This window comes from Acartia tonsa, chromosome 4 (assembly GCF_053477335.1).
Source record: "Acartia tonsa isolate MP-2025a chromosome 4, ASM5347733v1, whole genome shotgun sequence".
NCBI classification, from domain to species: Eukaryota; Metazoa; Arthropoda; class Copepoda; order Calanoida; family Acartiidae; genus Acartia; species Acartia tonsa.
Genome location: NC_137263.1, coordinates 13,048,583 through 13,073,162, shown reverse-complemented (window position 1 = coordinate 13,073,162; position 24,580 = coordinate 13,048,583). Strand labels below are relative to the sequence as shown.

The 24,580-nt window shown below is 32.2% G+C and overlaps 2 protein-coding genes across 3 annotated transcripts; both read right to left on the bottom strand.

Annotated features, from left to right (window-relative positions):
* Positions 1-2,806: 2,806 nt before the first annotated feature.
* LOC145316138 (uncharacterized) lies at positions 2,807-6,916 on the bottom strand. 2 transcript variants are annotated; one of them, XR_013878321.1, is made up of 7 exons: positions 6,780-6,916; positions 6,108-6,188; positions 5,743-5,798; positions 5,033-5,126; positions 3,709-4,361; positions 3,263-3,504; positions 2,807-2,945 (listed from the first exon to the last, which is right to left on the bottom strand). XR_013878321.1 is itself a non-coding variant. In XM_080156460.1 (6 exons), the coding sequence occupies exons 2-6, from the start codon at positions 6,186-6,188 to the stop codon at positions 3,318-3,320; spliced, it is 1,071 nt and encodes a 356-aa protein (XP_080012586.1). In that variant the 5' UTR covers positions 6,780-6,916; the 3' UTR covers positions 3,227-3,317. The 2 variants fall into 2 exon arrangements, 1 of the variants encoding a protein (XP_080012586.1); XM_080156460.1 differs by lacking the exon at positions 2,807-2,945 and having other exon boundaries at positions 3,227-3,504.
* On the bottom strand, positions 6,837-10,637 carry LOC145316137 (uncharacterized). The gene is made up of 6 exons (XM_080156459.1): positions 10,492-10,637; positions 9,750-10,017; positions 9,234-9,394; positions 8,552-8,810; positions 8,243-8,357; positions 6,837-7,317 (listed from the first exon to the last, which is right to left on the bottom strand). The coding sequence occupies exons 1-6, from the start codon at positions 10,614-10,616 to the stop codon at positions 6,911-6,913; spliced, it is 1,335 nt and encodes a 444-aa protein (XP_080012585.1). The 5' UTR covers positions 10,617-10,637; the 3' UTR covers positions 6,837-6,910.
* Between the last annotated feature and the right edge of the window lie 13,943 nt (positions 10,638-24,580).

Genomic DNA, 24,580 nt, shown 5'->3' with positions numbered 1-24,580 from the left:
TAATGAATAATTGTTAAAAAAATATGTCTTAATCAACATTAAGTTCTTTCAGTATTTTCGCAATTTCAAAAATTAAAATTTATCCATGCAATACTACCCAGATTTTTTAGTCTTTGAAAATTTAATTTTATCATTTTTATGACCTTTTATTAAAGATTTGCCTAAATTTTACTAGTCTAAAAAATAGATTTAAAATAAATTAAATTTCATAAAATTAATGCCCTTTTTGAAATAAACCCGATTGCATGTCTATAGAAATATTTCATCAAAATGTCCTCAAAATCAAGCTATTTCCTATCGCAAAATATGAAAAATATTTTTTTTTATGTAGGTTTCGATCTGTTAATCGATTATAAAGTTACAGGTTACATTTCACACATAAACAACAAATATTAAAAGCAAAACAAAAAACTAAAAGAAAAGAAAAAAAGAAATAAAATTAAAACAATTTATTCAAAACTGTCAAAAATTAACAGAGCCATTAAAAAAACAAAAAATAAGCCTAAATAAATGTAAATTAAAATAACTAAATCTGACAACAATAATCAAAAATAAGCAACACAAATAATATAGGTGTAGTAGTTAACACAATTTCTTAGGTATCAAATTTAAATGCTTTAATAATTTTAAATGCAAATAGTTATCAAAATTAATATAAAAAAAAATCAGTGTTATATACAATTTAAAAATTTGTTGACTAAGAATTACAGTGGGTGCGATCATTAACAATGACAAAACTTTGGTACATAAAATCATCAAATGATTTATTTTTTAAAACTAAAATAATCTAAATAATAAAAATAAGAGGGGGGGGGGGGAAAGTGACACTTTTTGAAACCAAAACTAGAGGTCAACAAAGGAACTCAACTAAAAAAAGAGTTACAGGTCTGAGATTTTGCATGGCAGTTGCTTTATAGGGGTACAATATGGAACTGTGAAGAAACGGTGGCGCAACCGCCGAAAACCGCCGTTTCCCACCGAAATTTTTTTTGCCTTTTCTCGGCGGTTTTCGGCGGTTGCGCCGCCGTTTCTTCACAGTTCCATATTGTACCCCTATAAAGCAACTGCCATACAAAATCTCAGACCTGTAACTCTTTTTTTAGTTGAGTTCCTTTGACTTTTAGTTTTGGTTTCAAAAAGTGTCACTTCCCCCCCCCCCCCCTTTATACTAATTCATCAAGAAAAGAATTTTTTTTACAAAATTACAAGTAGGGATAATGCATCTGAAGACATGATAAATTCACTACAGTGTTTCTTCATAGTTATTTATTTGAAATATATTTTGGTGAACTTGGCACCCTCTTCAGTCCAAATGACATAACAATTTGACGTCAGGGAGTTTAACGCCAGATACAAAAAAAAATAACTATTTTGCATTTCCTTAGTTTATTGTGCAAAAGTTTTTCTTCAGATGAACTAACCCTTGTCCCAGAAAAGAAAATATATAATTTAAAATTTCCATTTCTTTTTATCACCCCAAATTATTACAATTCCTTATTAATCTATTAAAAGAATATTTCTCCCAAATAACATTCGAAAAAATAAAAAAAACGGCTCTAATCAAAGATGCAACAAAACCAAAACAAAAAAGCTAGGTACATTCAATTAGACTAGACAAATTCTATGCTGTAAATTTTCATACAATTAAGAATGTTAAAGAATTAAATGTATTTTCTAACACAAAATAATTTAAAATAAGTAGTTAAATGATGGAAATGAAAACATAAATATTTTAATGTCTTTAACATTCTTTCTTATATATAAAATAAATTCAATTTTCATAACTTAAATGACTAAAAGTGCCTGTATTTTTCATTGATCTGTGTGTGACTGTGTTTTGTGAGTGTGTGCGTTTTCAGTGTCACATTTTATACAGTATTAATTAAGTTTTTTTTTGTTTAAGAGGGGCGTAGTGACTATTAAACACCCTAAAATGACCCTTGCTTAACTCAATATTCTTGCCTAAAGATAGAAGTTAAAATTCCCCCCCTCCATCCTAAAGAATAAGAAACATATGTAGGATATACTTCTTTCTTAAACTTAATTTAAAGATTGATAAAAATGTCACAGATAGTGTAAAATTGTCACATACCCTCTTTTAAGTAATAATAATGTGTTATTTAAAAGACCAGTTAATGAATGCAAATAAGTTTTATGCTATTTTTAAATTTAATTTCTGTCCATATCACGACGTAAGTATTTTCATTTGAGAAAATATTTTTATAAAATCTTTGGTCCAATCAATGGCTTCTTAGTTTTACTTTGTGCATGAGATATTATCAATTATACAATACAATGAAAGGGTCGAGTGCAGTTCACGGTAAAATGTTCCTGGTAACGAATATCTCCAAAAATTTATGAATTTTAAAGGCTGCTAGCTGCCAAACGTCCATATCATGTCCACACACCGTTTTAAGCGGTATAATAAGGCCTACAAATAATCTGGAATAGCCAAGATCCAATGGTGCAATTGCATAGAAAAAGCGTCACAAAGGAAAATATGCATAAAATAAGTCTTTTTTTTGCGCATTTATGTACACTGCGAGATAATTGAGTTTTATTGATTGATGACTATTCCAGATAAATTGTAGGCCTTCTTTTGTCGGTTAAATTTTTGGGCGAGCATAATCTACACGTTCCACTGTTCGGCCGTTAGAAGCATTTCAAGTTAATAGATTTTTGATGATATTCGTTACCAGGAAAATTTTACCATAAAACTGCACTGACCCCAATGATTCTATGATAGTGAAAACATTTGTTAATATTGCAAAGTGGGGGCCAGAATAACAAGTTCTGGCTTTGACAGGTAAACAACATAATCAAGTACTGATCCTGTTGTCAAGCTCATTATGTGTCAGCGACTCTTGTAAATATAAGTCATAGTGTGTAAGTTTATATATAATATTCATATACAATACATAATAAATGCCTGTACGTGCATAATACAGGGGTGTATATTCTGCATGGGATCCCCGGCTCAGGGGGGGGAAAAAAATAAAAAATAAGTGGTTGGAGGGGAAAAAAAATGTAAAAATTAAGAAAACTGAAAACATTTTTTCCATTTCGCCCCCCTCCTTGGTTAAAAAAACTAAAAAAATGTGTGGTAGGAGGGATAAAATAAATAAAATATAGAGTTCTTTAAATATTTTTCTTTTTCCCCCCTACTTTTAAAGAAAAATCTAGGGGGGAAAAAAAATAAAAAAATTTTGTAGCAGGGGAAAAAAAATAAAGCTTGTGCAGAATATACAACCCTGGCATAATATTAGTGAAAATATACTGTGCTAGTTCACAAAAGCGGATTAATAATAATATGTTAGCTATTCAGCCGCCTGGAGTTGAGCCAGATCCTCTTCCTTTAGGGGATTAATTTTGCCGGGCTCTAGCAATCCTCCAGAGCTCTTGTAGACGCCGTACTTCATATTGATGACCGGACACACGTGCTGCTTCAGGTTGTAGTTGTCACGGTGACCCTTCTGGCAGAACGGACATTGGACGGGATTGTATCTGTAAAATTGTACAAGTGTTTATTGATAATCCTACATTAACCAAAGTAGGTTCTAACTATGAATTGGGCAATTTTCTTAAGAGTGTAGGGGGGGGGGGGGGGGTGAACTATACGTTAACCTCTCCCAGGGAAATCCACCAAGAACATATTAGAACCTTAAAGTTAAAACTAGTGCTGATCAATATTCTTACAAGTGTTTTTACCTGAAATGAACATTAAGAACATGACGTTGGTGTTTTCTCTTCGAGGTAAACTCTTTTCCACAATGACTACAAGAATACAGCACCATCTGATAACCATTTTCTCCGCCATTCTTCACCTGAATTCTCTTCGGATCTGCCAGGATGATCCTGCCAGCTGCGGCCAGGCTTTTATCTGCTATGCTGCTGGGTGGAGGGGACACACCCTGTGGGAGTAGGCTGTAGGCTGTCATCTCATCTGTAAGCTGACTCAGTAGCTCATGATCAATAAGGTCACCATTGTCTAGAGGATCTACACCCTCACTGTTGTCCTCCATACTAACTTCAAGGTCGTTGTTTTCTCTCTTAAAAGATTTACTATCACAGGATTTTTGTTGTAAATAAAGTTGTTGACTAGATTTTACTGGACTTTGTTTTAGTTTCTTTAGCGGGGGCGGACCAGGTCGCGATGTTGGAGGGCCAGAGCGGGGAGTTGACGAGGAGGGTTGGTGGGGTGGACTGGACTCCTTGTCAGAGTCAGAATTAGGGAGGGGAACATCAAGCAGCCCCTTGATACCAAGGCTTTTAGCTGCACTCAGCAGGGGGACAATCTCATCTTGAGTAACACTCACTTGACCACTGTACATGTACCCGATCAACATTTCTATTATTTCATCCTAGAATGTTGAATTTAAGGTCAGTTTAGAAATTACATAAACTATGCATTTAAATCATTTGAAGTTTAAAATTGGAATCTTTACATTATCTTGAAATTTTAATCCTAGATAAGGAAGATTAAATCATGTTTTACAAAGCTTAAGTACATAGTTCTCTAATCTTCTTTATGTCTTACTTAGGTAATACTTACCTATATTTTTTTTACAAAGATCTAAATGTATAGTACAATGAACGATAAATATATGAGTAAATATATCCTTTTTGTATCCTAATAAAATTTTTAATTATTGGTGGAAAAGTTTGGAAACTGACATCAACCTAGAACCCAGTTTTTGAGCCTACAAATAGCAGTACGTGTTTTCAAACTTGGAGGATTAGTTTTAAGTTGTAGTATTAGAAATTGGCGTATAATCCTAACCGGATTCATATTAGTTAGGTATTTATTGCATCAAATAATAAACAGCTTTTCGCGGATAGTAAAATGAAAAATTATAAAATCAATTCTAGTTTTAAATGTTACTAGGTTTTGTTTTTGTGATTTTTTTTTATTATTCGTGGAAAATTTTTAATAATATGATACGAAACATTATTTTTAAGTATAGCTTAGAACCGGTTCCAATCCTGCGGATATCAATCAGTTTGGAAGCTATACAACAGGAAACAGAATTACCTTCATTCCCTTGACCAGAATGACCGGATGTTCTTCGTATGGAATTGAGTCAAATAATGACATCAGGTACGTTGAACAGGTCGCAACTATCATTCTAAAAAAACCTTTATATTTTCATTTGCTACTTAGGTTATTACCTTTTTAAAAATCACGTTAAACGGTCCTTGGACGAATGCAGGAGTTGGATTAGACAAACGGAGAAGTGGACACTTAACCTAACCTAACCTATTTTAGACCATCCTGTAGGTTTTTTAAATGCCTAACCCCTGCGGGGGGCTTATTTGTACATTCATATCTTAACCTAACCTAATCTGTATAGAAATATTTAATTAAATCAATATTTTTTGAACACTTCTGCGTTTTTCCACTGGTGACAAATATCTCCAAAAATCTATAAACTTTAAAGGGTGTTATCTGCAAAAAAAAAAAAAAAAAAAAGCTGAACGTACATGTCATGCTCACATACTGTTTTAAGCCACATAAGAAGGCCTATAAATAATCTGAAATAATCAAGATCCAATGATGTACGCGTAAAATAAGTCTTTTTCGCGCATTTATGTGTTATTTATTATTGAGTAATGCTTAGGTATTGCAGATTAAAGCCGTTACAGTTTTTTTAGGTTTTTGGAAATAATCGTTACCAGGATCGGAACATTTCACCGTAAACTGCACTAGGTCTTAAAAAATGTATATAAAAAATGTGTAGGTACCTGTGAAGTGAAAAAGATTTTTTCCCATTTGAGATGGTACAATCTGTCATTTCCTCCTAAAACAAATACGTTAAGATTTGTTGTGTTGTCTCTAGAGTATGTGTATGAGAAACATAGGAATTTTGGTTTGCAAGAGGTTAATATGTGGTCCGTATGTAGTTTGATATTTTTTTCTTGTGTATCGTATCACACTCAATGAAGCTAGAAATATTCTAGGAGTTGGAATTTCATCATCTTTATCAAATATCTTTAATAACCACAATTCTTTTATGATACCCATGAATCTTACACATATGAACCTAAAGATATTAAAATGATCATGAAAATATTGTCTGTAAGACCAAAAAAATAATTAGAAAATGTACCTTAAGGCAAATGCTCTGTATCATATCTGAAAATGAGGACTTATAATCGTTCCATTTCAAATGATATTCCTCACTCGCCATCTAAAAAAAAATAATTTTCCATCATCACATGAAAAAAGTCAGGGATCTAAAGGGATCATACGTTGGCTGATAATTTGATGATGATTCACAAAATTTTCCCTTTTGTACATTACAATCAATGATTGAAACGTTTGGACACTCAACTTAATAAACCAACAAACGAAAAAGAAAATATTACTATAAAACATTGCGGACTAGTGTAATAAACAGTCAAATGTTCCCTCCCTCCGTGTAAAAAAAAACTAAAATAAAACATTCTTCCTATAAGACCGTTAATATAAAGCAAAAAAAAGTTTTGGACTTTCATACATTTCAAAAAAGTTGGTTGAAATAAGTTTGATTTAAAAGTGGCAGATATTCAGAGATTATAAACGAGTCAAACTATGTATTAGGGTGAAGTTTTTACCCCCAAAATCTGTTAAATGTGAATTTGCTCTAATAGATTAAAAATATGTTTAATTCTGTCCTCTGACTTGCCTGTTAGAAAATTAGTCCAACGTTTAAGAATCAATTTTAAGACATGTAAATAATAACTCAACATATAAAAAAATTAATACTTAAAAATAAAATCTTGTAGAAATATTTTTTTACCTTTGAGTTTTCTAGATAAGTATTTTTTGTCTATAAACAGAGATCAAGCATTATAAGTTTCTGAAAACAGAATATTGTATCAAATTACATATTATAATATACAAGGATAATGATTGACCAAGCTTGTCTGTCTACTGATGATCAACCGTAATAGGGCTGTCATTAGTAACAACATCTAACATTAGCACAGCCATATTTTTATGCGTTCTCTTGTGCGACTTCAGGTGGTCTGGCCGGGCAAATTTCTTCTCACAAAAACCACAAGAATATTTCTTTTCTTGTTTATGGATTGTTTCATGTTTTCTTACGCCACCTTTTGTGGGAAAACTTTTTGAGCAGAATGAACACATGAATGGCCGCTCCCCGTCCTGGTGTTTCCACTGTGTGTGGGCCATCAGGGAGGAGGGGGTGTGGAAGGATAGCTGGCAGTGTGTGCAGATATGTGGCTTGGTGCCTGTGTGGGTGCGTATGTGACACTTCATGGTTGACTCCTGGTTGAAACATTTCCCGCATGTGTGACAAATATATGGCTTTTCTCCTAAATAATTTTTTTACATTATTTCCATGATGTCTCTGGTTACTTAAAAAAATTAAAGTCTGTGTGAATGTAAGTATTTCCGCTAAGATCTAGTAAACGGCTGTACCAATCTTTGAACAGGGAAGTTCATATTAGTCCAGGAGAACTTTAGACTTTTTGGCAGAGGTACGACTTTCCGCTATGGAGATATGACCCCGAGAAAAAATCCCCTTCCTTCCAAAAAAAAATCATTTACAAAAAAAATAAGAAAGGGTTTAGGAAGGAAATCGCTAAACTCCAAGGGAAAATAATCAATACCCTTTTAATGAAGCACCTACAGGCTAATGGAGAAGTCATTAGTGTCATACAACAGACTTTTCCTAAATCTTTCATGAAAAACACAAACATTTATATTGTATTAAAATATCTTATAGGTACATTAAGAACAAAAATTGGATCAACTGCAGTTCACGGTCAAATATTCCTGGCAACGAATATTTCCAAAAATCTATGAATTTTTAAGGCTGCTGGCTGCCAAACGGCTAAATGTACAGATCATACCCGCACACTATTTTAAGCAGCATAAGAAGCCCTACAAATAATCTGAAATAGCAATGATCCAATGATGCACAAGAAAGCTTCACTGAAGAAAAAACGCGTAAAATAGGTCTTTTTCGCGCATTTCTCTGCACTGCGAGATAATTATACATTATTGATTTATGGCTATTCCAGATTATTTGTAGGCCTTCTTATGCAGCTTATAACAGTGTGCGGGCATGATCTGTACGTTCAGCCGTTTGGCAGCTAGCAGCCTTTAAAATTCATAGATTTTTGGAAATATTCGTTACCAGGAATATTTTACCGTGAACTTTAGTTGATCCCAAAAATTTTATCCTTTTAAATCGGAATGAACCTGAAGAAAATACCATTGGAATAATAATCGTACCTGAATGAATTCTCAAGTGATTTTGTAGATGAAACTGCCGTTTAAACTTCTTGTTGCAAATCTGACATACCCCACCTCTGATTTCACCTTTATGTTGAACCCGATGCTTCTTTAACTAAAAAAAAAGAAGGTTTACATGTTAATAAAACTAAGATTTAACAACATCATTCACTTATTTCGTATGCTAACATTATTTAAACTGAAGTTTTGGTATAGCAGATTTTGTATATTTGATAACTATTTATGTTAAATTTCTTGGTTACATGTAGGTACCTATTGAAGATAAATATTATAAATCTCTTTCTTTACCTCTGAAAGTTTATTAAAAGACTGTTGACATTTCGTGCACGTGACACTTTTTTTCTTACACTCTTTCTTGTGCGCATCAAGCAAATATTCTGATTCAAAAGTCTTAGTACAATTTACACAATGACTGAGTTCTTGGTCAGGTCCTACTGATTCTATATTTTCTTTGTCTTTGTCAGTAGTTGCAGCACTTTGTTTTCTTGGCTTCGATTTTATTTTCTTTGGTTTCTTCGTTGGAGGTGGCATTAATTCCAGATCATTACTAGACAAATAATATTTTCACTTTATCTAATTTAAATATTTCCTTCGTCATGGCCAATTTTTGCGTAGAACATAAGCTAGGTAGGTATTAAATATGCATGCTCTACACAAAAACTTAGGTAACTTTTTTTATATCCATATAATGGCATTGCCAATTACATCTTGGGTCTCTTACATTGAGGGAGGGGGAAAGAGGTAACTAAATAGCCCAAAACCGACATCAAGACTTTCGATTTAGAAATAAATAGCATAAAAACTGTAGCTTTATTAAGCTTCCCAAAAATGGAAAACTCAGTTAAGTTACATCTTAACAAGACAGACAAAAACAACCTCACTACGTTATACAATTTCTAGGACAATTCTATAAAAAAAACTTTGTAAGAAAAAAAACATTTATATTAAGAAAAGATTAACTGTTATCTACCTATGAATAGTTAATGAAAGATTTTCTTCATTTTGAATCTCGACATCTTCCAGATACAAAGGATCAAATAGATCCAGAGATTCAATGTTAGTGAGATCTTGTATGGGCTCCTCGTACACAAGACTGCTTCGTTTATCAACGGATGATGACATACGACTCCTAAAAATTAACATTGAAATCACACATTATTCTTAATTATTTACAAGTTGCTTTCATTTTAATTCATTTTAATGCTTGAATGTCTTGGGTGGGCCCTAAAAGATCGTCTTTAGGGTAGCTACAACGGAATATTTTTTAAAAAGTTAAAGTATCTTTTTTTGTTTTCAAAGATAATACTCATTTCTTCCTTATATAGTTAAGATTAAATGGTAAACATCATTATCAACTCTTTTTAGGCAAATGCCTACGATAAAATTAAAATCTAAGCATATAAATATCTAAATGTGAGAAAAATTGTACATTAGGTTTTTTTTCAAGAATAAAATAAATGGAATGAATAAGTGTAATTTCAGCCCTTGTATCAACCTGATTGAATGGCTCTATCTGTCCAGAACCAGCCTCAGCCCTCCTGATGTTCACACTATCCCCAGAATCTTTACTCAGAATTGATAAAGTATCCAACAACTTGGATCTATTGACAGTGTCCTCCTGGTACAGTTTCTTCAACCTTCTGACCTCTGAGCGTGTCCACTGTGGCATCAGGACCAGGACCTGTGACATGGCAGAGTACGGACACTGGCTCAGGACTCGTTTCAGCACTGGAGATATCAAACCCAAGTAAAATCTGAAATAAATAGGTAATTACAGAAGGTAGGTATTAATTTTTCACAAAATGTGATTTAATTTTTTTTCTTTTCATATATAACAAAATGCAATCAAAATATTAGGATGTTTTACTATGTCTACATAAAATAAATATAAACGGTAATTGAGTCGACAAGCAGCGGATAAAAACAATCTTCAAAAGAAAACAACACAAAGTAAAGATTAGTTTCTACTTTACGGGGAAGATTCAAAAAGGTCCAGACCAATTATTTATCTATTAAGGACAGGGTACTTCAAATCTCTCAAGAGAAAGGCCTTATTAAGATATTTATAATATGTATCTATTTAGATGTACATATGGGTAAAGCAAAAGACTTTACAGTTTAAGTACAAATTACGAGATATTGACATTCCTACTTACCTACCCCCCCCCCCCCCCCCTCCACCATCTGATATTAAAGCTATAATTAAAAGCTATGGACACGAATATTACCTATGGAAAGCAATATCACCGTCTGAGCATCGCATAATAACATCTTTATCTCTAGTTTCAATACATTCAGAAATTAAGTCCCGACCAAAAGATCTGACAGACTTCTTTCTTAAACATTTTTCCATCTGAAAAATAAATTCTTAAAAAATTGCATATCAGGGAAATTTTTAGTTTTCTTGGGATAATTTTCAGTTGCCTTTTTACAATAATTTAAGACGTACATATTTAAAATAAGATCGAAACATACCTTTCTTTTATATTAATATGTATGATTTTAAACAAATATTGTTCTGATACCTAGTGAATTCTTTTTTAATACTATAAACTGGGAAAAGAAAAGGAGAAGAAAAGAGAGAAGGGGGAAGGGAAGGCAAAGTGTATTTGGTTGAAAAAAATACACCCCTGGATCGAAGGTGAACAGGCTTTTTGCTCTAACGAGGGAACTTCATTTTCATTCTTTTGCAAACCTAACTCAGCCTATTGAAGGCAGTGAAGGGCCACACACTCATCGCGCGATTTAGATTTTTAAAATTAAGGGGAATCTAGATTTTTCCAGGGGCGATTGTTCTTAAAGATAAAAAACCGTTTAAAAATTTAAAAAATATATTTTTAAATCTTCTCTAAAAAGGGCAGTGGTTGATGAGACCTTCACGAATAGATCCCTAAAGTGAAAATTAAAATTGAAATTTTAAAACTTGTCAATAAACAATTAAAAATTTAAAAGTTCTTTTTATATACCTATCAGGCATATAAAAAAAACAGTGCATTTATTTTACAATTTATTTAATTTCACTTAATAGGACAAAAATATTCAATTTTAACACTTAATCATTTTAAATTTTAAAGTTTTTCATATTTTGACAAATGACAATAATTTTTTTAATGTTTTCTTTCTTGTTTTGATGATTGCTACTGCTAGCTTTCCACTCTTCCCCCATCATTTTCCCCTCTCTACCTCCTTTCCTTTTATTTTTCCCCCATTTGAATGAAAAAGAAAAACACCCCTTACTCCTTTCCCTTTATCATAATATCCCTTGGTGGCGCATGAATAAATGAGAATGATAATGTGCGCATGCGCACTGCAGCCTCCCGGCAAGGGATAATCGATCTATTTCCCCTCGTCTCCTTACTCCTTTATCCTTGTCCCCCACTCTTGTTTTGTGCCAAACCAAACTTCTCTTCTTGATGCCAAACCAAACCTTTGTCCCCCTTCTCTTTTTTGACTATACTAAAAGTTTCTTAAAAATTAAGGTTTACGTCTGTTTTCAACATTTTCATCAGTAAAATCAAAAATTAAAACACTATTGTATTCTTTACAATGAAAGTATTGATCGACTATTATCATGTTTATCTAACAAATTATTTATCAACATTTTTATGAGGGGTGTGAACTATTTGGATCCCCCCTCCCATGGAATGAAGGATTATCACTCCCTCCCCTTTTCACAATGGTCTAAAATATTTTATCACAACTTTTAATATTTTTTTATAATTAAAATTTTTTTTAAATTGTTTAATTTATTAAGAGATTTTCAACAAATGCATGGTAAACTTTCTTGCACTCGAAACGTTGTCATTAATCTCGGTCTTGATAATTTCGAGTATATTTCATTTAACGAGCTTCCTTTTACTTAGCCTTGTAGGACGCTTACAAGCTGCAATACCATACACATGCGGGGCCGTTCTAATACAAAACTTAGCTTTAAGTAAATAATTCCAGGGCTAAAATTTTATTTGACTGAATGTATGTTTTTCTTTACTATTCAGAAAAGCACAACTTTTTTATTTTTAGTCTTTTGTGTTGTAAAATATCGGCCTTCCCTATTTCACAAAGCCCATAATTCCTTCCCCCTAACATCCAATTTGGGCCAATCCTCTTCTCCCCTCTCTTTTTTGTGGCCCTCTCTCCTTTCTTTTTATTACTTCCTTGTTCTTCTCTTATCACCCCTTTTATCTATAGATAAGAGGGCTGGGGGAAGTCTTATCTTTCCCCTTTTTCAATTTTCAATCTTGTAATCTCCCTTCCCCTTCTGTCCCTCCTCCTCTTCTTCTATTTATTTATTATTAGTTGAAGTTTGGGGGTTGGGCCGAGCCTTGTTATTATTCTATAAACAGTGAAATTTTTTATTCAAACTTAAAATGAATTAAAACAGCAATAAATTATCTTTTTTTATGTTACATACGAGTAAAAATATTGATAAACTATTGAAATATCTTATTTAAAGTGATAAAAATGTTATATTTGATGGTTCAAAAGTGAATTAAAATAACCTAATATGTTGTATTTTGTATGCGGCGTTTTTGCTCCATTTTTGGGCTCTGCAATTTCTAGGTTTTGTTACGGAGGTATTTTAGTATTATAACAGATGTAAATGTAATTTTATGCAGTTTGATCTAGATTTTTTAGTTTCTGAAAAAAAAGAATTGGTCGATTAATTAGCGAGGTACGTTAGTCATATAATTATATATAGGGAAAAATTTTCTTAATTTTTTGTATATCAGCGACCACATACTTAGCATCTAGGGGCTCTGTAATCGTGAAAGAGGGAGGGTTTTTTAAAAAATCATACCAACAATTAAATTAAAGAACCTAAAAACTATTCTATAGGACCTACATTAAGCTAGATTTCTTAAAAAGTATAACTCAGTCGGTTCAGTGATTATTTCGCAAGATCTTAATGAGTCAAAACAAACCTTAATGTTAAAGAAAAAAATATTGATTGTCTTTATGCAGCTTAAAACTAGTTTAAATCCGGTTCTCGTTTTATGTACGTTACATATATCCTTAAATATTAGTCCTCATTATGAATCAGGGATGGCATTTAGAATCAATTTTCACAAATATACAAAATCTTTCAAAATCCGAGCTTAAAGTTTCAATATTCATGGATTCTGGATTTGAGTTTCTGGCCTATTTGATCCTAATACTGGCGGACTAATCTGAAATGTTTTCTGATTGCTATTCCTGCCTTAAATTCAATCCATACAATTACACATTTCTTGAAATAAGGAAAAAGTCCCTACCTATCTAACTTTTCTATTACAAAATTTTAACGACTCCCCTCCCCCCCCCTTAATTATGGTTACCTATGAAGTTTTGCTTTATATTAGATCATTAATTCATGCATGATTGATTTTATTGCTACTGTTCAATTTTATTCATTTTTAAACTACTTTTGTATTTATGATTATTGATTAAAAACTACATCATTTTCTTAGTTCTGCAGGTTTGGTTTACCTAGGTAAGTACGTATACGGTTAAGGTTTAGCTTATCTTTAGGATAGGTTAAAATAAGACATCTGCCATATTTTGTTAAATGTTAACAAGTTTAGTCTCTATTATTCGAAATTGGTCAGAAATCAAATAAAAACCGTGAGCTCATATTTACAATAATTTTCCTCATGTATTAGGATGGGATACATAAGATCGGATTTGAAGGAATGCTTTTATTAGTATTTGCCACATGTCTTGATAATAATTCATTTCTCTCTGATACCTACCCTCACCTGACCTCAGTAATATTATGACAGGTGTCCTACTTTACTCCGCCTAAGAACATGTAGTGAAAGAATTTGAATCAACAAATCTTTGTATCATTGTTGTTAGATTCAAATGGTCTACCATCTGAGTGAAATTCCAAATTATTATAAGCTTTATATGTTATAGTTGCTTCGCCCCAATCCTCTAGTGGAGGGTGATATAACGATGGAACCTATAGCATTAAACTAAACGAAAAATGTTTTGTTTTAAAATTTCAAATATGGATTGTTATTGATTAGGTATAGTTTTTAAAATACCCCAGTTGTACATCAACGGCTCAAAGATGGTTAATCAAAGATTTTCTTCACACACTGTTTGATCAGATTTGCAAGGAATCGGTAGGTACAACGTTTATGTTGTGCTTTTTTAGTATTTGTTATTAATATATGTATGAAACATTTTATAACCTACCTACATAATGACTTTAAAGACCCTTTTCTAATATCATCAAATGCAAAACACAGTCCTTGGCTGTTCAAACACCTTAATGTGCAAGTGAAAAACTTAATAAATCATTAATGTATACATACCTATTGTAGTTATACCAAAATTAGGACAATATAGAATTAAGAACACCTAATTTTGTGAAAATTTTAAAGCTGAAACATTTTCCTTCTCTATAAATCTTTCAAGATAAAAAAAACTGCACCGCTGGCTGTGTTGTCTTTCAGGTATACAGTAGTAGGCAAATAGGTTGGATTCATCTACCCTCCAATTTATTTATGACTAGCCGCTACGTCCCCCCCAAAGGTCTTTAGGGTCAATTAAGAGAAGTAGTGATGGGTGGGAGGAGACCCTTCACTTTCAATTTTAGTTTTTTAAGTGAAGGGGATTTTTTTCTAGTGGCGATTTCTTTTGGGAAGGTGGACGTGGATACCCTCCCAAAATTAGTTATGAACCTTCCATAGAACTTTACTGTAAAGTAGAACCATATCGGTTAAGGTTTTAGTAAGATCCTTGGCTACATACAAACAGACATACGCCGTGTTATTTTATATATTCTGTATATGAAAATTCAAACATTGAGAGAAAATCTTTATGGTCTACCTATTCATATATTCCTGAAGCTCTTGTGTTCTCTTTTTAATTTTTGCAATAAAGTGTGACCTATCTCTGTCTTGTTTTTTGTCTTGTTTCAGACTATTTTGCTGATGCTAGAGGCACACACATACACTCTTACACATACACATACACATACACACACAAATCATAACAAATGAGAAACAGACAAGATTAAGGTAAATTGGGAGAGGACCTCGAATTAATATACAATATTTATCAAATATAAGTCTGGCTGTCTCTTTAGATCACTTTAACCACTGGACCATTCGGGTTCTCCTTTTCCAGGAAGCTTCATATTGGTCTTTGGTGTTTTTTTTTAATTTGAAAAGAACTAGGCTAACCTGTCAAGAGAAATATTAGTAGATCAAATTAAAAATTAACACAAATTGAAAACGAAATTTGTTTCCACATTTAAACTAGAGGTGGTATAAATTCTCTAGTTCTATTTCAAGTTTCAACAAAAGATCTCTGCTATTTTATAATTAATGTTTTTCTTTATCTTTATTTCTGTTCTCGCAAACACACTCAGACAAGAACCTAAACTGGATGGTTCAATAGGTTTTGGACCCATAACTCTTGCTCACACACACACACACACACACACACACACACACACACACACACACACACACATACACACACAGTAAATAAGCAAGCACTGCATCCTAGCTGACATTTTTTTTTGCAAATGAAAAGTTGATTATCAGGGCAGAATGAGGCTAAACAAGGCAATTTACACTGACACACACACACACACACAAACACTAACACACACACATTCAGATGCACTAAAACTCATATTTTATATTTTAATTTCAATTTGCTATGCAATTTTTTTAAATTTTCATCTTTAGGATTTTTCTTATCCCTCTAAATTTTTTTTAATAAGAGACAAAAAATCATTATATTTCTTTTCAAATAAAAGTATTAGAATTATAGGAACATTATCTACCTATTTATATTAAATTGTATTAATTGAGACCCAGGGCTTAAGGATGTTGAACTTCTGATTTTGTTTTTAAAAATACATAGGTATTACCATGAAAGATGACATTTAAAGCTTTAAAAATACATAGGTATTACCATGAAAGATGACATTTAAAGCTTTAATTAAACATTTACCCACCTTATCCCTGATTTTGCTATGCTATTTTGCTGCCCAAAGTCATGCAACCCAACCGTTATAATGTGTTCAAATTTTGTTGCAATGTTTTATTTTTAGTAGCGTATTTACTCAATAACACAATGTTGTCAGTAGGTATGCCTGCTCGTCCGCCTGAAAAAAGAAATATAATAAGATAATTACCTACCAATTTTTTTTTCTTTAAAGTGAAATTAGGTTCTACCTTGCTGTTTTAAATATCTACGATTAATTTTTTTGTAGGGGGGGGGGGGGGTGAATTCTCCTCTCCTTTGAACATACAATGTTTGTCTCTATATAAAACTTCGCTACATATTCAAGTTGTCATCCTTGTTTATAGAAAAGTACTAACATAAATTTTCCATGTATTAGAAAGAAAGTCTAAAAAGATTTACTTATTCCTGCTTTATATTTTATCGTGTTTATAGTCAACACGCAATGTAAAAGTTCAGAGACATTTAAAATAATGTCCGGATTAGGCGTAAAAGTTCATTCTACTGAGGTGGATTCCTTAAAAACTTTTTGGCTCACTAAAATCAGTTAGGCTCGCTAATTTTTTGTGTGAAAGATCTTCCAAAATTGCATAAAAAATCTACAAAAACAAAACTAAATCTGTTGTTAATAACCCTTTTATAATTTTATTTAATTTTTCTAGATTTTTATGCGATTTTGGAGGAGTTTTCACAAATATTTTAAGCGAGCCTCACTGATTTTAGTGAGCCAGTGAGCCAAAAAGTCTTTATAAGAATCCACCTCTGCCTTTTACAAGTTTTATATTATATACCTAGGTATGTATATGTACATTTATTTCAGATTTTTAGTATTTTTACGCCCAATTAATCTCTTGGCATTTTAGGTAAAGCAAGGCTGATAAGATACATTAAAAGGAAAGCTTAAAAAATAATATTGGGAAAAATGAACCAAATAGTATAAAGTACATTTGATCAAGGAAAACTTTTTTTTATTTTTGTAAGATTGGTTAACTTACAACATACTTAAATTGAACTTGCTAGCATTTTGATGTGTAATTTTATAGATATGAATAATAATATAATAGTGCCTAATAATCCTAGGAATTACTATGTCAAATCAAATTGCTAGATTATTAAGTTGGAATTCGTCGGGAAAATAAAAATGTTAAAAATAGACGCACCTACTAGCTTTCTGATATTGTCTATAGAGCTAATATGCTTTAAGATTTAAGATCGTTTTACCGAATCTATTAAGTTTCCGATTTTGGGAATATGCTGTGGACGTACAGGCGGACGTAACCTACTTATAGAAAATCTCTGCTGGTAACTAGTCGCGAGGCTAAAATATTTTCCACCATACCCTTATGATTTAAGCGAGACTAAAGGGAATGCAAACCCGAGTCAGTCAGCTATCTTAAACACTTGAAAAATATTTTTCTATCGACACAAAAGAACAATTTAGTACCAAAGAAGCGCAGCAGTTACTAGCAATCCCTATTCAAAAATGATTAAACTGAATTAAAATTGTAAATATGATGTTATGTCAAGTCACAAGAAAGTCTACACTTAATTTGGTACTATCCGTAGACAAGTAATTAAACATTTTCTTAACTTACATACATTTTGAATACTAATTAAATTCATGAACAGTGCAGACGGACATACTTTAGTTTTAGAGTAGCTACGCTACTAAAAGAAACATTCTTTCAAGGTGACATTGTTTCCAACAGCCGTTTTTATTTAGGCTTTTTTCCGAATTTTTTCTTGGAAGCACATTAATTTATTTTAATTGAAATCTGATAACTGTTGTGCTTTTTAATTTTTTGACTTATAAAAAGATAAAATTAGGTTTGAAGGGAATAGAATAGGTAGGTAGGTGGATATTTAATTTTTGTATCTTTATAAAAATTATTTTATTACGTATTATGGTATACTAAGTCAATAAACAATAAAGCAAATATCCCTTCCAAAAAAAAAATCTTAGGAAGCGCAATCTTTTTTTCATGTAAAGAATTAAATGTTTACAGCTAATTCTCTTCATTGTTTATGATTTTAATTTGACGTTGCCAACTTTAAAATCTTTTCAATTTCTTTTTGATAAAGTTGTACTTAAAACCACGTTATTTTTATTCTCCATCTAAAATGTAAACTGCCATATTCATTAACATATTTTTACCTATTATGACATCATTTTCTTTTTTATATCTAGATTTTGTAGAATTTACCTACCTCTTTTTTAGTAAAACTTGTTTGTGTGTTTTCGGCAACCGTAATTCTGAAGTAATGATTATGAGATATCTAAGAAGATATATTTTTTGCATTTCATCTGAAACAATCTTATCATAAATTTGGCACTTGTTGTTTTTTTTAGTTGTCGTGCTACCCTATAACTACCGTCAAATGTCAGTCTGTCCGACCATAAGTCACCTGGAATAAGACCATGGAATGTAAGTATATGGCTTATATTTAACCTTTGGTGACTGATTTTTTAGGTGGAGATAGGGTTGTAAATTAGTTGAACTAAGAATGTCATATTTTAAAACTTGATACCTGGATATTTATCAGCATTTCATTTCCCAACTGTGCATGAAGAATTTCTTATAATCTTTTATATTATTTAAAATGAAGTAGCTGGATATCGCTACGCTACTGATGTACATAATTGGCCTTGTAAAGTTTTAGATAATCTTTTCTTGTTATCGGCTCAGATTATATTCTTGGATTTCTTTGCAAACATATTTTTAGATCATATTTCAATAAATAACATTTCTTTTTCAAAACTTTTTTGATAAGAAATTGATACCAACCTTATTGTTAGGTTATGTAAATTATCATGTTTTGATTCTTAAAAAGTCAAAACAAGAAATTTTAAATGAAAAGTTTGATCATCGATTTAAAAAATGGTTTTTTTTTAACTTTTTGTATGTAGTTTTCTTGTGTTCAAGGTTGAGACTTCAGTTTAAACTCTCAAATAATTTTCATTGGATCTTATTTGTTATTACCTAACCCTTGTCTGCATGTGGCAGGTGTCCTACTTTTTACCTTAGTAATTTTAATCAAACTAGCGGCTACGCCCCTAGAAGCCTCTAGGGGCACTGGTAGGAGGGGGAAAAGTCGACCTCATTCCATATTAAATTTGCGTTTAAAAAGAGTTAAAAAATATTTTTTGGGGGAGGGGGGTAAAGAAACCCTCTCCAAAAATAGTTTAAAACCTTCCCAGGACCTGTAGGAAGCTTCACAGTCAAGGAGAACAATATCGGTTTAGCAGTTAGCGAGATCCTTCAGGACAGACAAAAAACGCTTACTACTTTATATAATAAGATAGTACCTGAGGCGACTGGGCAATTCAAAATGTAACACCTGAAGTAAAATAACCTAATAACTGAAGTATTAAATTAGGCTCTACTTAAGAATCGCCACCATACTATAGAATTTCTCCAACTTTAGTATCGCCATTTATCCATGCTTTATTCTTAGTTAACCACTAGGTACTAAAAACTTGTTTTCATGCAAATTTGAATAAAGCATAATTTGTGCTAAAAATGCTCGAATATCAGTGTAAAAAATCTTTAAACATCACAATTGTATAGTAAATGTTATGCAAATTTTTTAGGCATATTTTAAATTGTAAATATTATGAAAATAATATATATTAATATTTGAACACTGAAGACGCTTAAAGGATACATATATCTACCTACAGGGTGTCCTACATATTTCTGCTATATAATATGGTAAAGATTTTTTATTAATTAAATGTGTAATAGACAGTCACAGACATAAATCTTTGAGTACATTTAAAAAATTACAACTATAATTTAGATGAAATATAGTTAACAAGCTTGGTATCATATTTTTTGCTTTTTTCATGGTTTCAAATGATAGTGTTTTCATATAAAATGTGTGTTTTAGCATCGCACCCTGTATATGTACTTAAGACAAGTTTCAAGCTTTTGATAATTAGATAAGGACACTGTACATAGTTTCATTCATATAGTAAACTAATACACGCACACACACACACCCTCACAAACAAACAAACAAATAAATTGACAAACATAGCATATGTTTACAATTTTCTACTATTTTTATCTTATTCAGACACTAGGGGCTTTTTTTTGAAAAACACAATTTTTTGTTTCTCATTTTTTCATAAAAGTTCTTATTTGATTGTTTTTTTTGTCTACATAGACTTATAAGGTTTTGAGAAAACGATATAAAGGTTTTCGTAAAAGTTATTTTTGGTCAAATTATCCCTAGGTAGTAAAGAGCATGAACAACTCTATTTTAAAAATTTCACTGTATTGATTTTAGCTGAGTGATTCGCACACTGTTTAAATTTTTATCTTGTCTAAATAGTTTAGGCGTCGCTATTATTAGACTACTAATTTCATAATGAATTTAAGCTGTAAAATTGATACTATTTGAGTTAACTAGCGGCTGAGGTCCTAGTATCTAGGGACATTCGAAGGGATATGTTATGGAAGAAAAATAGATAAAAACCATACAACGACTTTTTTTATGAAAAATAAAACAGCCTTAAACCATCCTGGGGACCTATAAGAAGCTTCAGCGGATAGCAAGATCCTTCACTACAGACAAAAAAGCTTATTACTTTATAAAATAGGATAAGTTGTTAAAACAGAGTAAAATTAAAACAAAAAGGCGGTTACAAAAGTAAACGGTTTCCGCCGTTTTAAGATTATTCCACTCATTAGGCAATGGTTAATTGATGGGTAATCAATCTAGCTTGTAGTAGCCAGCATTTATAGTAAAACTACATTTTATATTTCTAAACATCAATTTAGCGTTCAAAAAGGTTATTAGTTAATTTATTTTAGTTGTCTCATAAATTGCATGATATAATAAAATATTTATCACTGAGTATACATTAATGTCCAAGTTGTATTGACGTTGTGACATTTGGAAACTGTGACTTATGAACGTACATATATGAATTGACCAGTTATATAAAAGATTCCTTTCTAAAAAGACACCATACTCTCATTAAAACCGTCCCTCTTCCATTAAATTAGCACACTTAAAAAATGTGTTTCATAAATCTACCTCTCCTATTTAAATAAGACTAATCGCATCAACTTTCTTGCCAAAATTTTTCAAGAAAAAGTTTATGAAAAGTTTTGATAAGTTTTATTCGCCTCCTCTAGATGGAAATATTCTCTAACTTTGTATAAAGTGATATACTTCTTTTTATAGCCAACATTTCTATTAATAAACAAGGATGACATCAACTATAAAAGCGAAATCCAACAAATATGGCATAAGGATACATTTTTACGATCGAATTTAAAAAAATTCCACGCCTTATCAACAGGGTTTCGGATCCGGATCCGCAAGGATCCGCATATTTTCGAGTCCAAGGATCCGGATCCTTGGACTCAAAAAAATGCGGGGAAAAATGGAAAAATCTACCTAAATTTATATAAAATCTCAGACATTCTCTTGATGAGAGCCAATCTTTAAGGTTTAGGGTCAGACTTGAAAATTAAAAGTATTTTTGACTTCGAATTGAAGAAAAAATATTTTGAAAAGTTTGGTGATTTTATTTTTATTGTCAAGGATCCGGAACCGGATCCGGATCTGCACTGACCAAATTTTGAGGATCCAGATCCGCAAAAAATCAATGCGGATCCGAAACCCTGCTTATCGACCCAGAAATCAACTTTAATTTGACTCATTAGGCAAATTAACCAAGAATCTAAAAAAAAATACAATTTTAAAATAGACGCACGGACTGCAAGGTATTATTATAGAGATGCTATACTCATACCATTATGTCTTATTGTTGCAGGAATGCTAACAAAATGATTAAAATATACAGGAAAATTCTAGCTGATCTGTCTCTGTACAAATGGCACTTTCTTAACTCCTTCATATGAAGAAGATAGGTTTTCTGTCTGATTTTTAGGAGTTCGACAACTACAAAACTGATTGAGTTCTCCCTTCTAAGAAAGCTTCACATAGGTCCAGGGGTGGTTTTAGGCTATAATTCTTGGGGTGGTTTAATGCTATTTTATTCTACCCCTATCTTACGAATTGATGCTAGGGGCAAAACCGCTAGTTAGTTGTATATTAGCTGCGCTGTTAAAAATGAAGAGAAAGTTTTGATTATCATAAGTAGCTGCATATTATAAAAACCTTGGAGTTGCTGGCTGTTATTGATATTCTAAAAATTTACATATTGGTGTTTAACCTGTTATTAGTTATGCACCATCCATCCGACTCAGTTAGACTGGTCCAAATTTAAGATTTTTATTTTCATATAACACAAAATAGTACTATATATAAAGCATTTTTTAATGTAAAGAAAAATTGCACCCAGAAACTATTTTGCCTTTCTTCATTTTTGCCAGTAAAACAAATTGTTATACCATTATTCACTTTACTGATTACAAGGTAAATGTTTGAGGTCTATTAAATATAAACTAGCGGCTGCGCCTATAGAGGAATCTAGAAGTAAAAACTAAAGGGTATCTAGTTGAACGAAATGTATTTGAGCTCAAATGAGTAACCCACATTTTTTTCCTCGCATTATAAAGCATAAAAAGTTTTTAAAATATCAGGACTTAACAATTACAATGTGTTATATGCATATTTTAAAAAAAGTTTGAGGCAATACAGTTATTCTTCGTGTGCCATATCAATAAAAAAAATTAGTTCAACCTACCCTGAACCAAGCCTTATTGGTGGTTCTTGATAGTTCTTTTTAGTGGTTGGCACAAAAATACTCGTATGCTCAGAGTAACTTACGTTATATTATTGTATCCTAAAAATTACTGTGCTACATATTGTCATAATTGTTCTTGTTAATGGTAGTCGTAGTCATAATGATGCTCTCTAGTTTTCTGCCAACAAATATAGACTTTCCATATCCTTCCGATTATTAGAGTTCTTTCTTTTTTAGTGGAGGCACAGCTTTTCTATAATTCCGGATTCCTATTTGTCAAAAATACAATCTTATTAAGATGGATGGTTAAAATATATATTGTATATATATTCAAATTACCACTGAGCTTCTACAATTTTATCACCTTGTGTTTTTTTTAGTGAAGATTCTTATTTTAAATAACTCATTAATCCATTACACTTTGGTGGACTAAATTTTCATGATGAGGGGGGGGGGTAGATATACCACACTTTTCTGGGATTTTGCTGAGTCAAGTATCAACTGTTGGGAATATCAAAGGATGACTCCATGCAAAATTTGAGCCGGATCCGGCCAAAACCGGCCGTGAATTTTATGAAAAACCGTTTTTTTCCGGTTTTTAGGGGGTATCTGTAAATCGATTCAGCTGGAGCAAAACCGGTTAGAGGTACAAAAAATTTTACTTCACATGAAATTTAGCCAATGCAATTGCCTACAAAAATGTACATCATCATCAACTTGATTGGACAACTCTTTCCCCTCCTAAATGTCCATTAAAACCTCGGAAACGGCAAAAATCGCCAAAAATCACGCCTTCGGCGTCAAATAACGGCTAAACGGTCAGCCGGAGGCGAATGAAACATAAATAAAGAAATGTCTGCCTCAAAAAGTTGTTCAACATCAAAGAGATGCTTGAAGTCTCTAAAACGACTCCTTCCCCTCCTTTAAGGGGAAAAACTGAAAAAAACGTGATTTTCAAAAGTATGCCCACTTCGTGAATGTGGGGGGCACTGAACCCGTCACCCCAGGGTCACCAAATATAAAGTCTAGGCGGCCCACAATGCTGAATTTTCACCAAGTGAAAGTCTTGTGTCATTATCTTTTATGAGAAAAAAGTTATTAATTAATTAAAATTTCAAATTGTGATTTTTTGATGGATTTCTTTGATGAAATGACGGGCTGGTCAATTTTTAGGCCATTTTTTGCTGTTTTCGGCCTGCCACGCCCAAACGGTTTGAGATAATCTCACGGGACCTTTTGCCCGACCTAAGCCTGGTTATTTGTAAGGTCTAAGAAAAAAAAATCCCGGATTGGATGAAGCACGACGTCGCTGCGTGCCGTCAAAAATCGCTGGTCGGCTCATTTTGCCCCCTCAAACCCTCACCTTGTGCCATTTTTCTGTGTAAAGATTATAATTATAATCTTTTGCGTAAGTCTGTTTTTTTTCCTAGACCTCACAAATAACCAGACTTAGGTTGGGCAAAAGGTCCCGTGAGATTATCTCAAACCGTTTGGGCGTGACGGCCCAAAAACCGCAAAATATGGCCTAAAAATTGACCGGCCTGTCATTTCATCAAAGAAATCCATCAAAAAATCACAATTTGAAATTTTAATTAATTAATAACTTTTTTCTCATAAAAGATAATGACACAAGACTTTCACTTGGTGAAAATTCAGCATTGTGGGCCGCCTAGACTTTATGTTTG

Coding starts and splice junctions, on each gene's coding strand:
- LOC145316138 (XM_080156460.1), bottom strand. CDS start 6,188: ATGGCGAGTGAGGAATATCATTTGAAATGGAACGATTATAAGTCCTCA. Junction 5,127..5,742: donor AAATCTTTTTCACTTCACAG/GTACCTACACAT, acceptor AGGTTTTTTTAG/AATGATAGTTGCGACCTGTT. Junction 4,362..5,032: donor TTCTGGTCAAGGGAATGAAG/GTAATTCTGTTT, acceptor TCAACATTCTAG/GATGAAATAATAGAAATGTT.
- LOC145316137 (XM_080156459.1), bottom strand. CDS start 10,616: ATGGAAAAATGTTTAAGAAAGAAGTCTGTCAGATCTTTTGGTCGGGAC. Junction 8,811..9,233: donor CTTTCATTAACTATTCATAG/GTAGATAACAGT, acceptor TTATTTGTCTAG/TAATGATCTGGAATTAATGC. Junction 7,318..8,242: donor TCACTTGAGAATTCATTCAG/GTACGATTATTA, acceptor AAAATTATTTAG/GAGAAAAGCCATATATTTGT.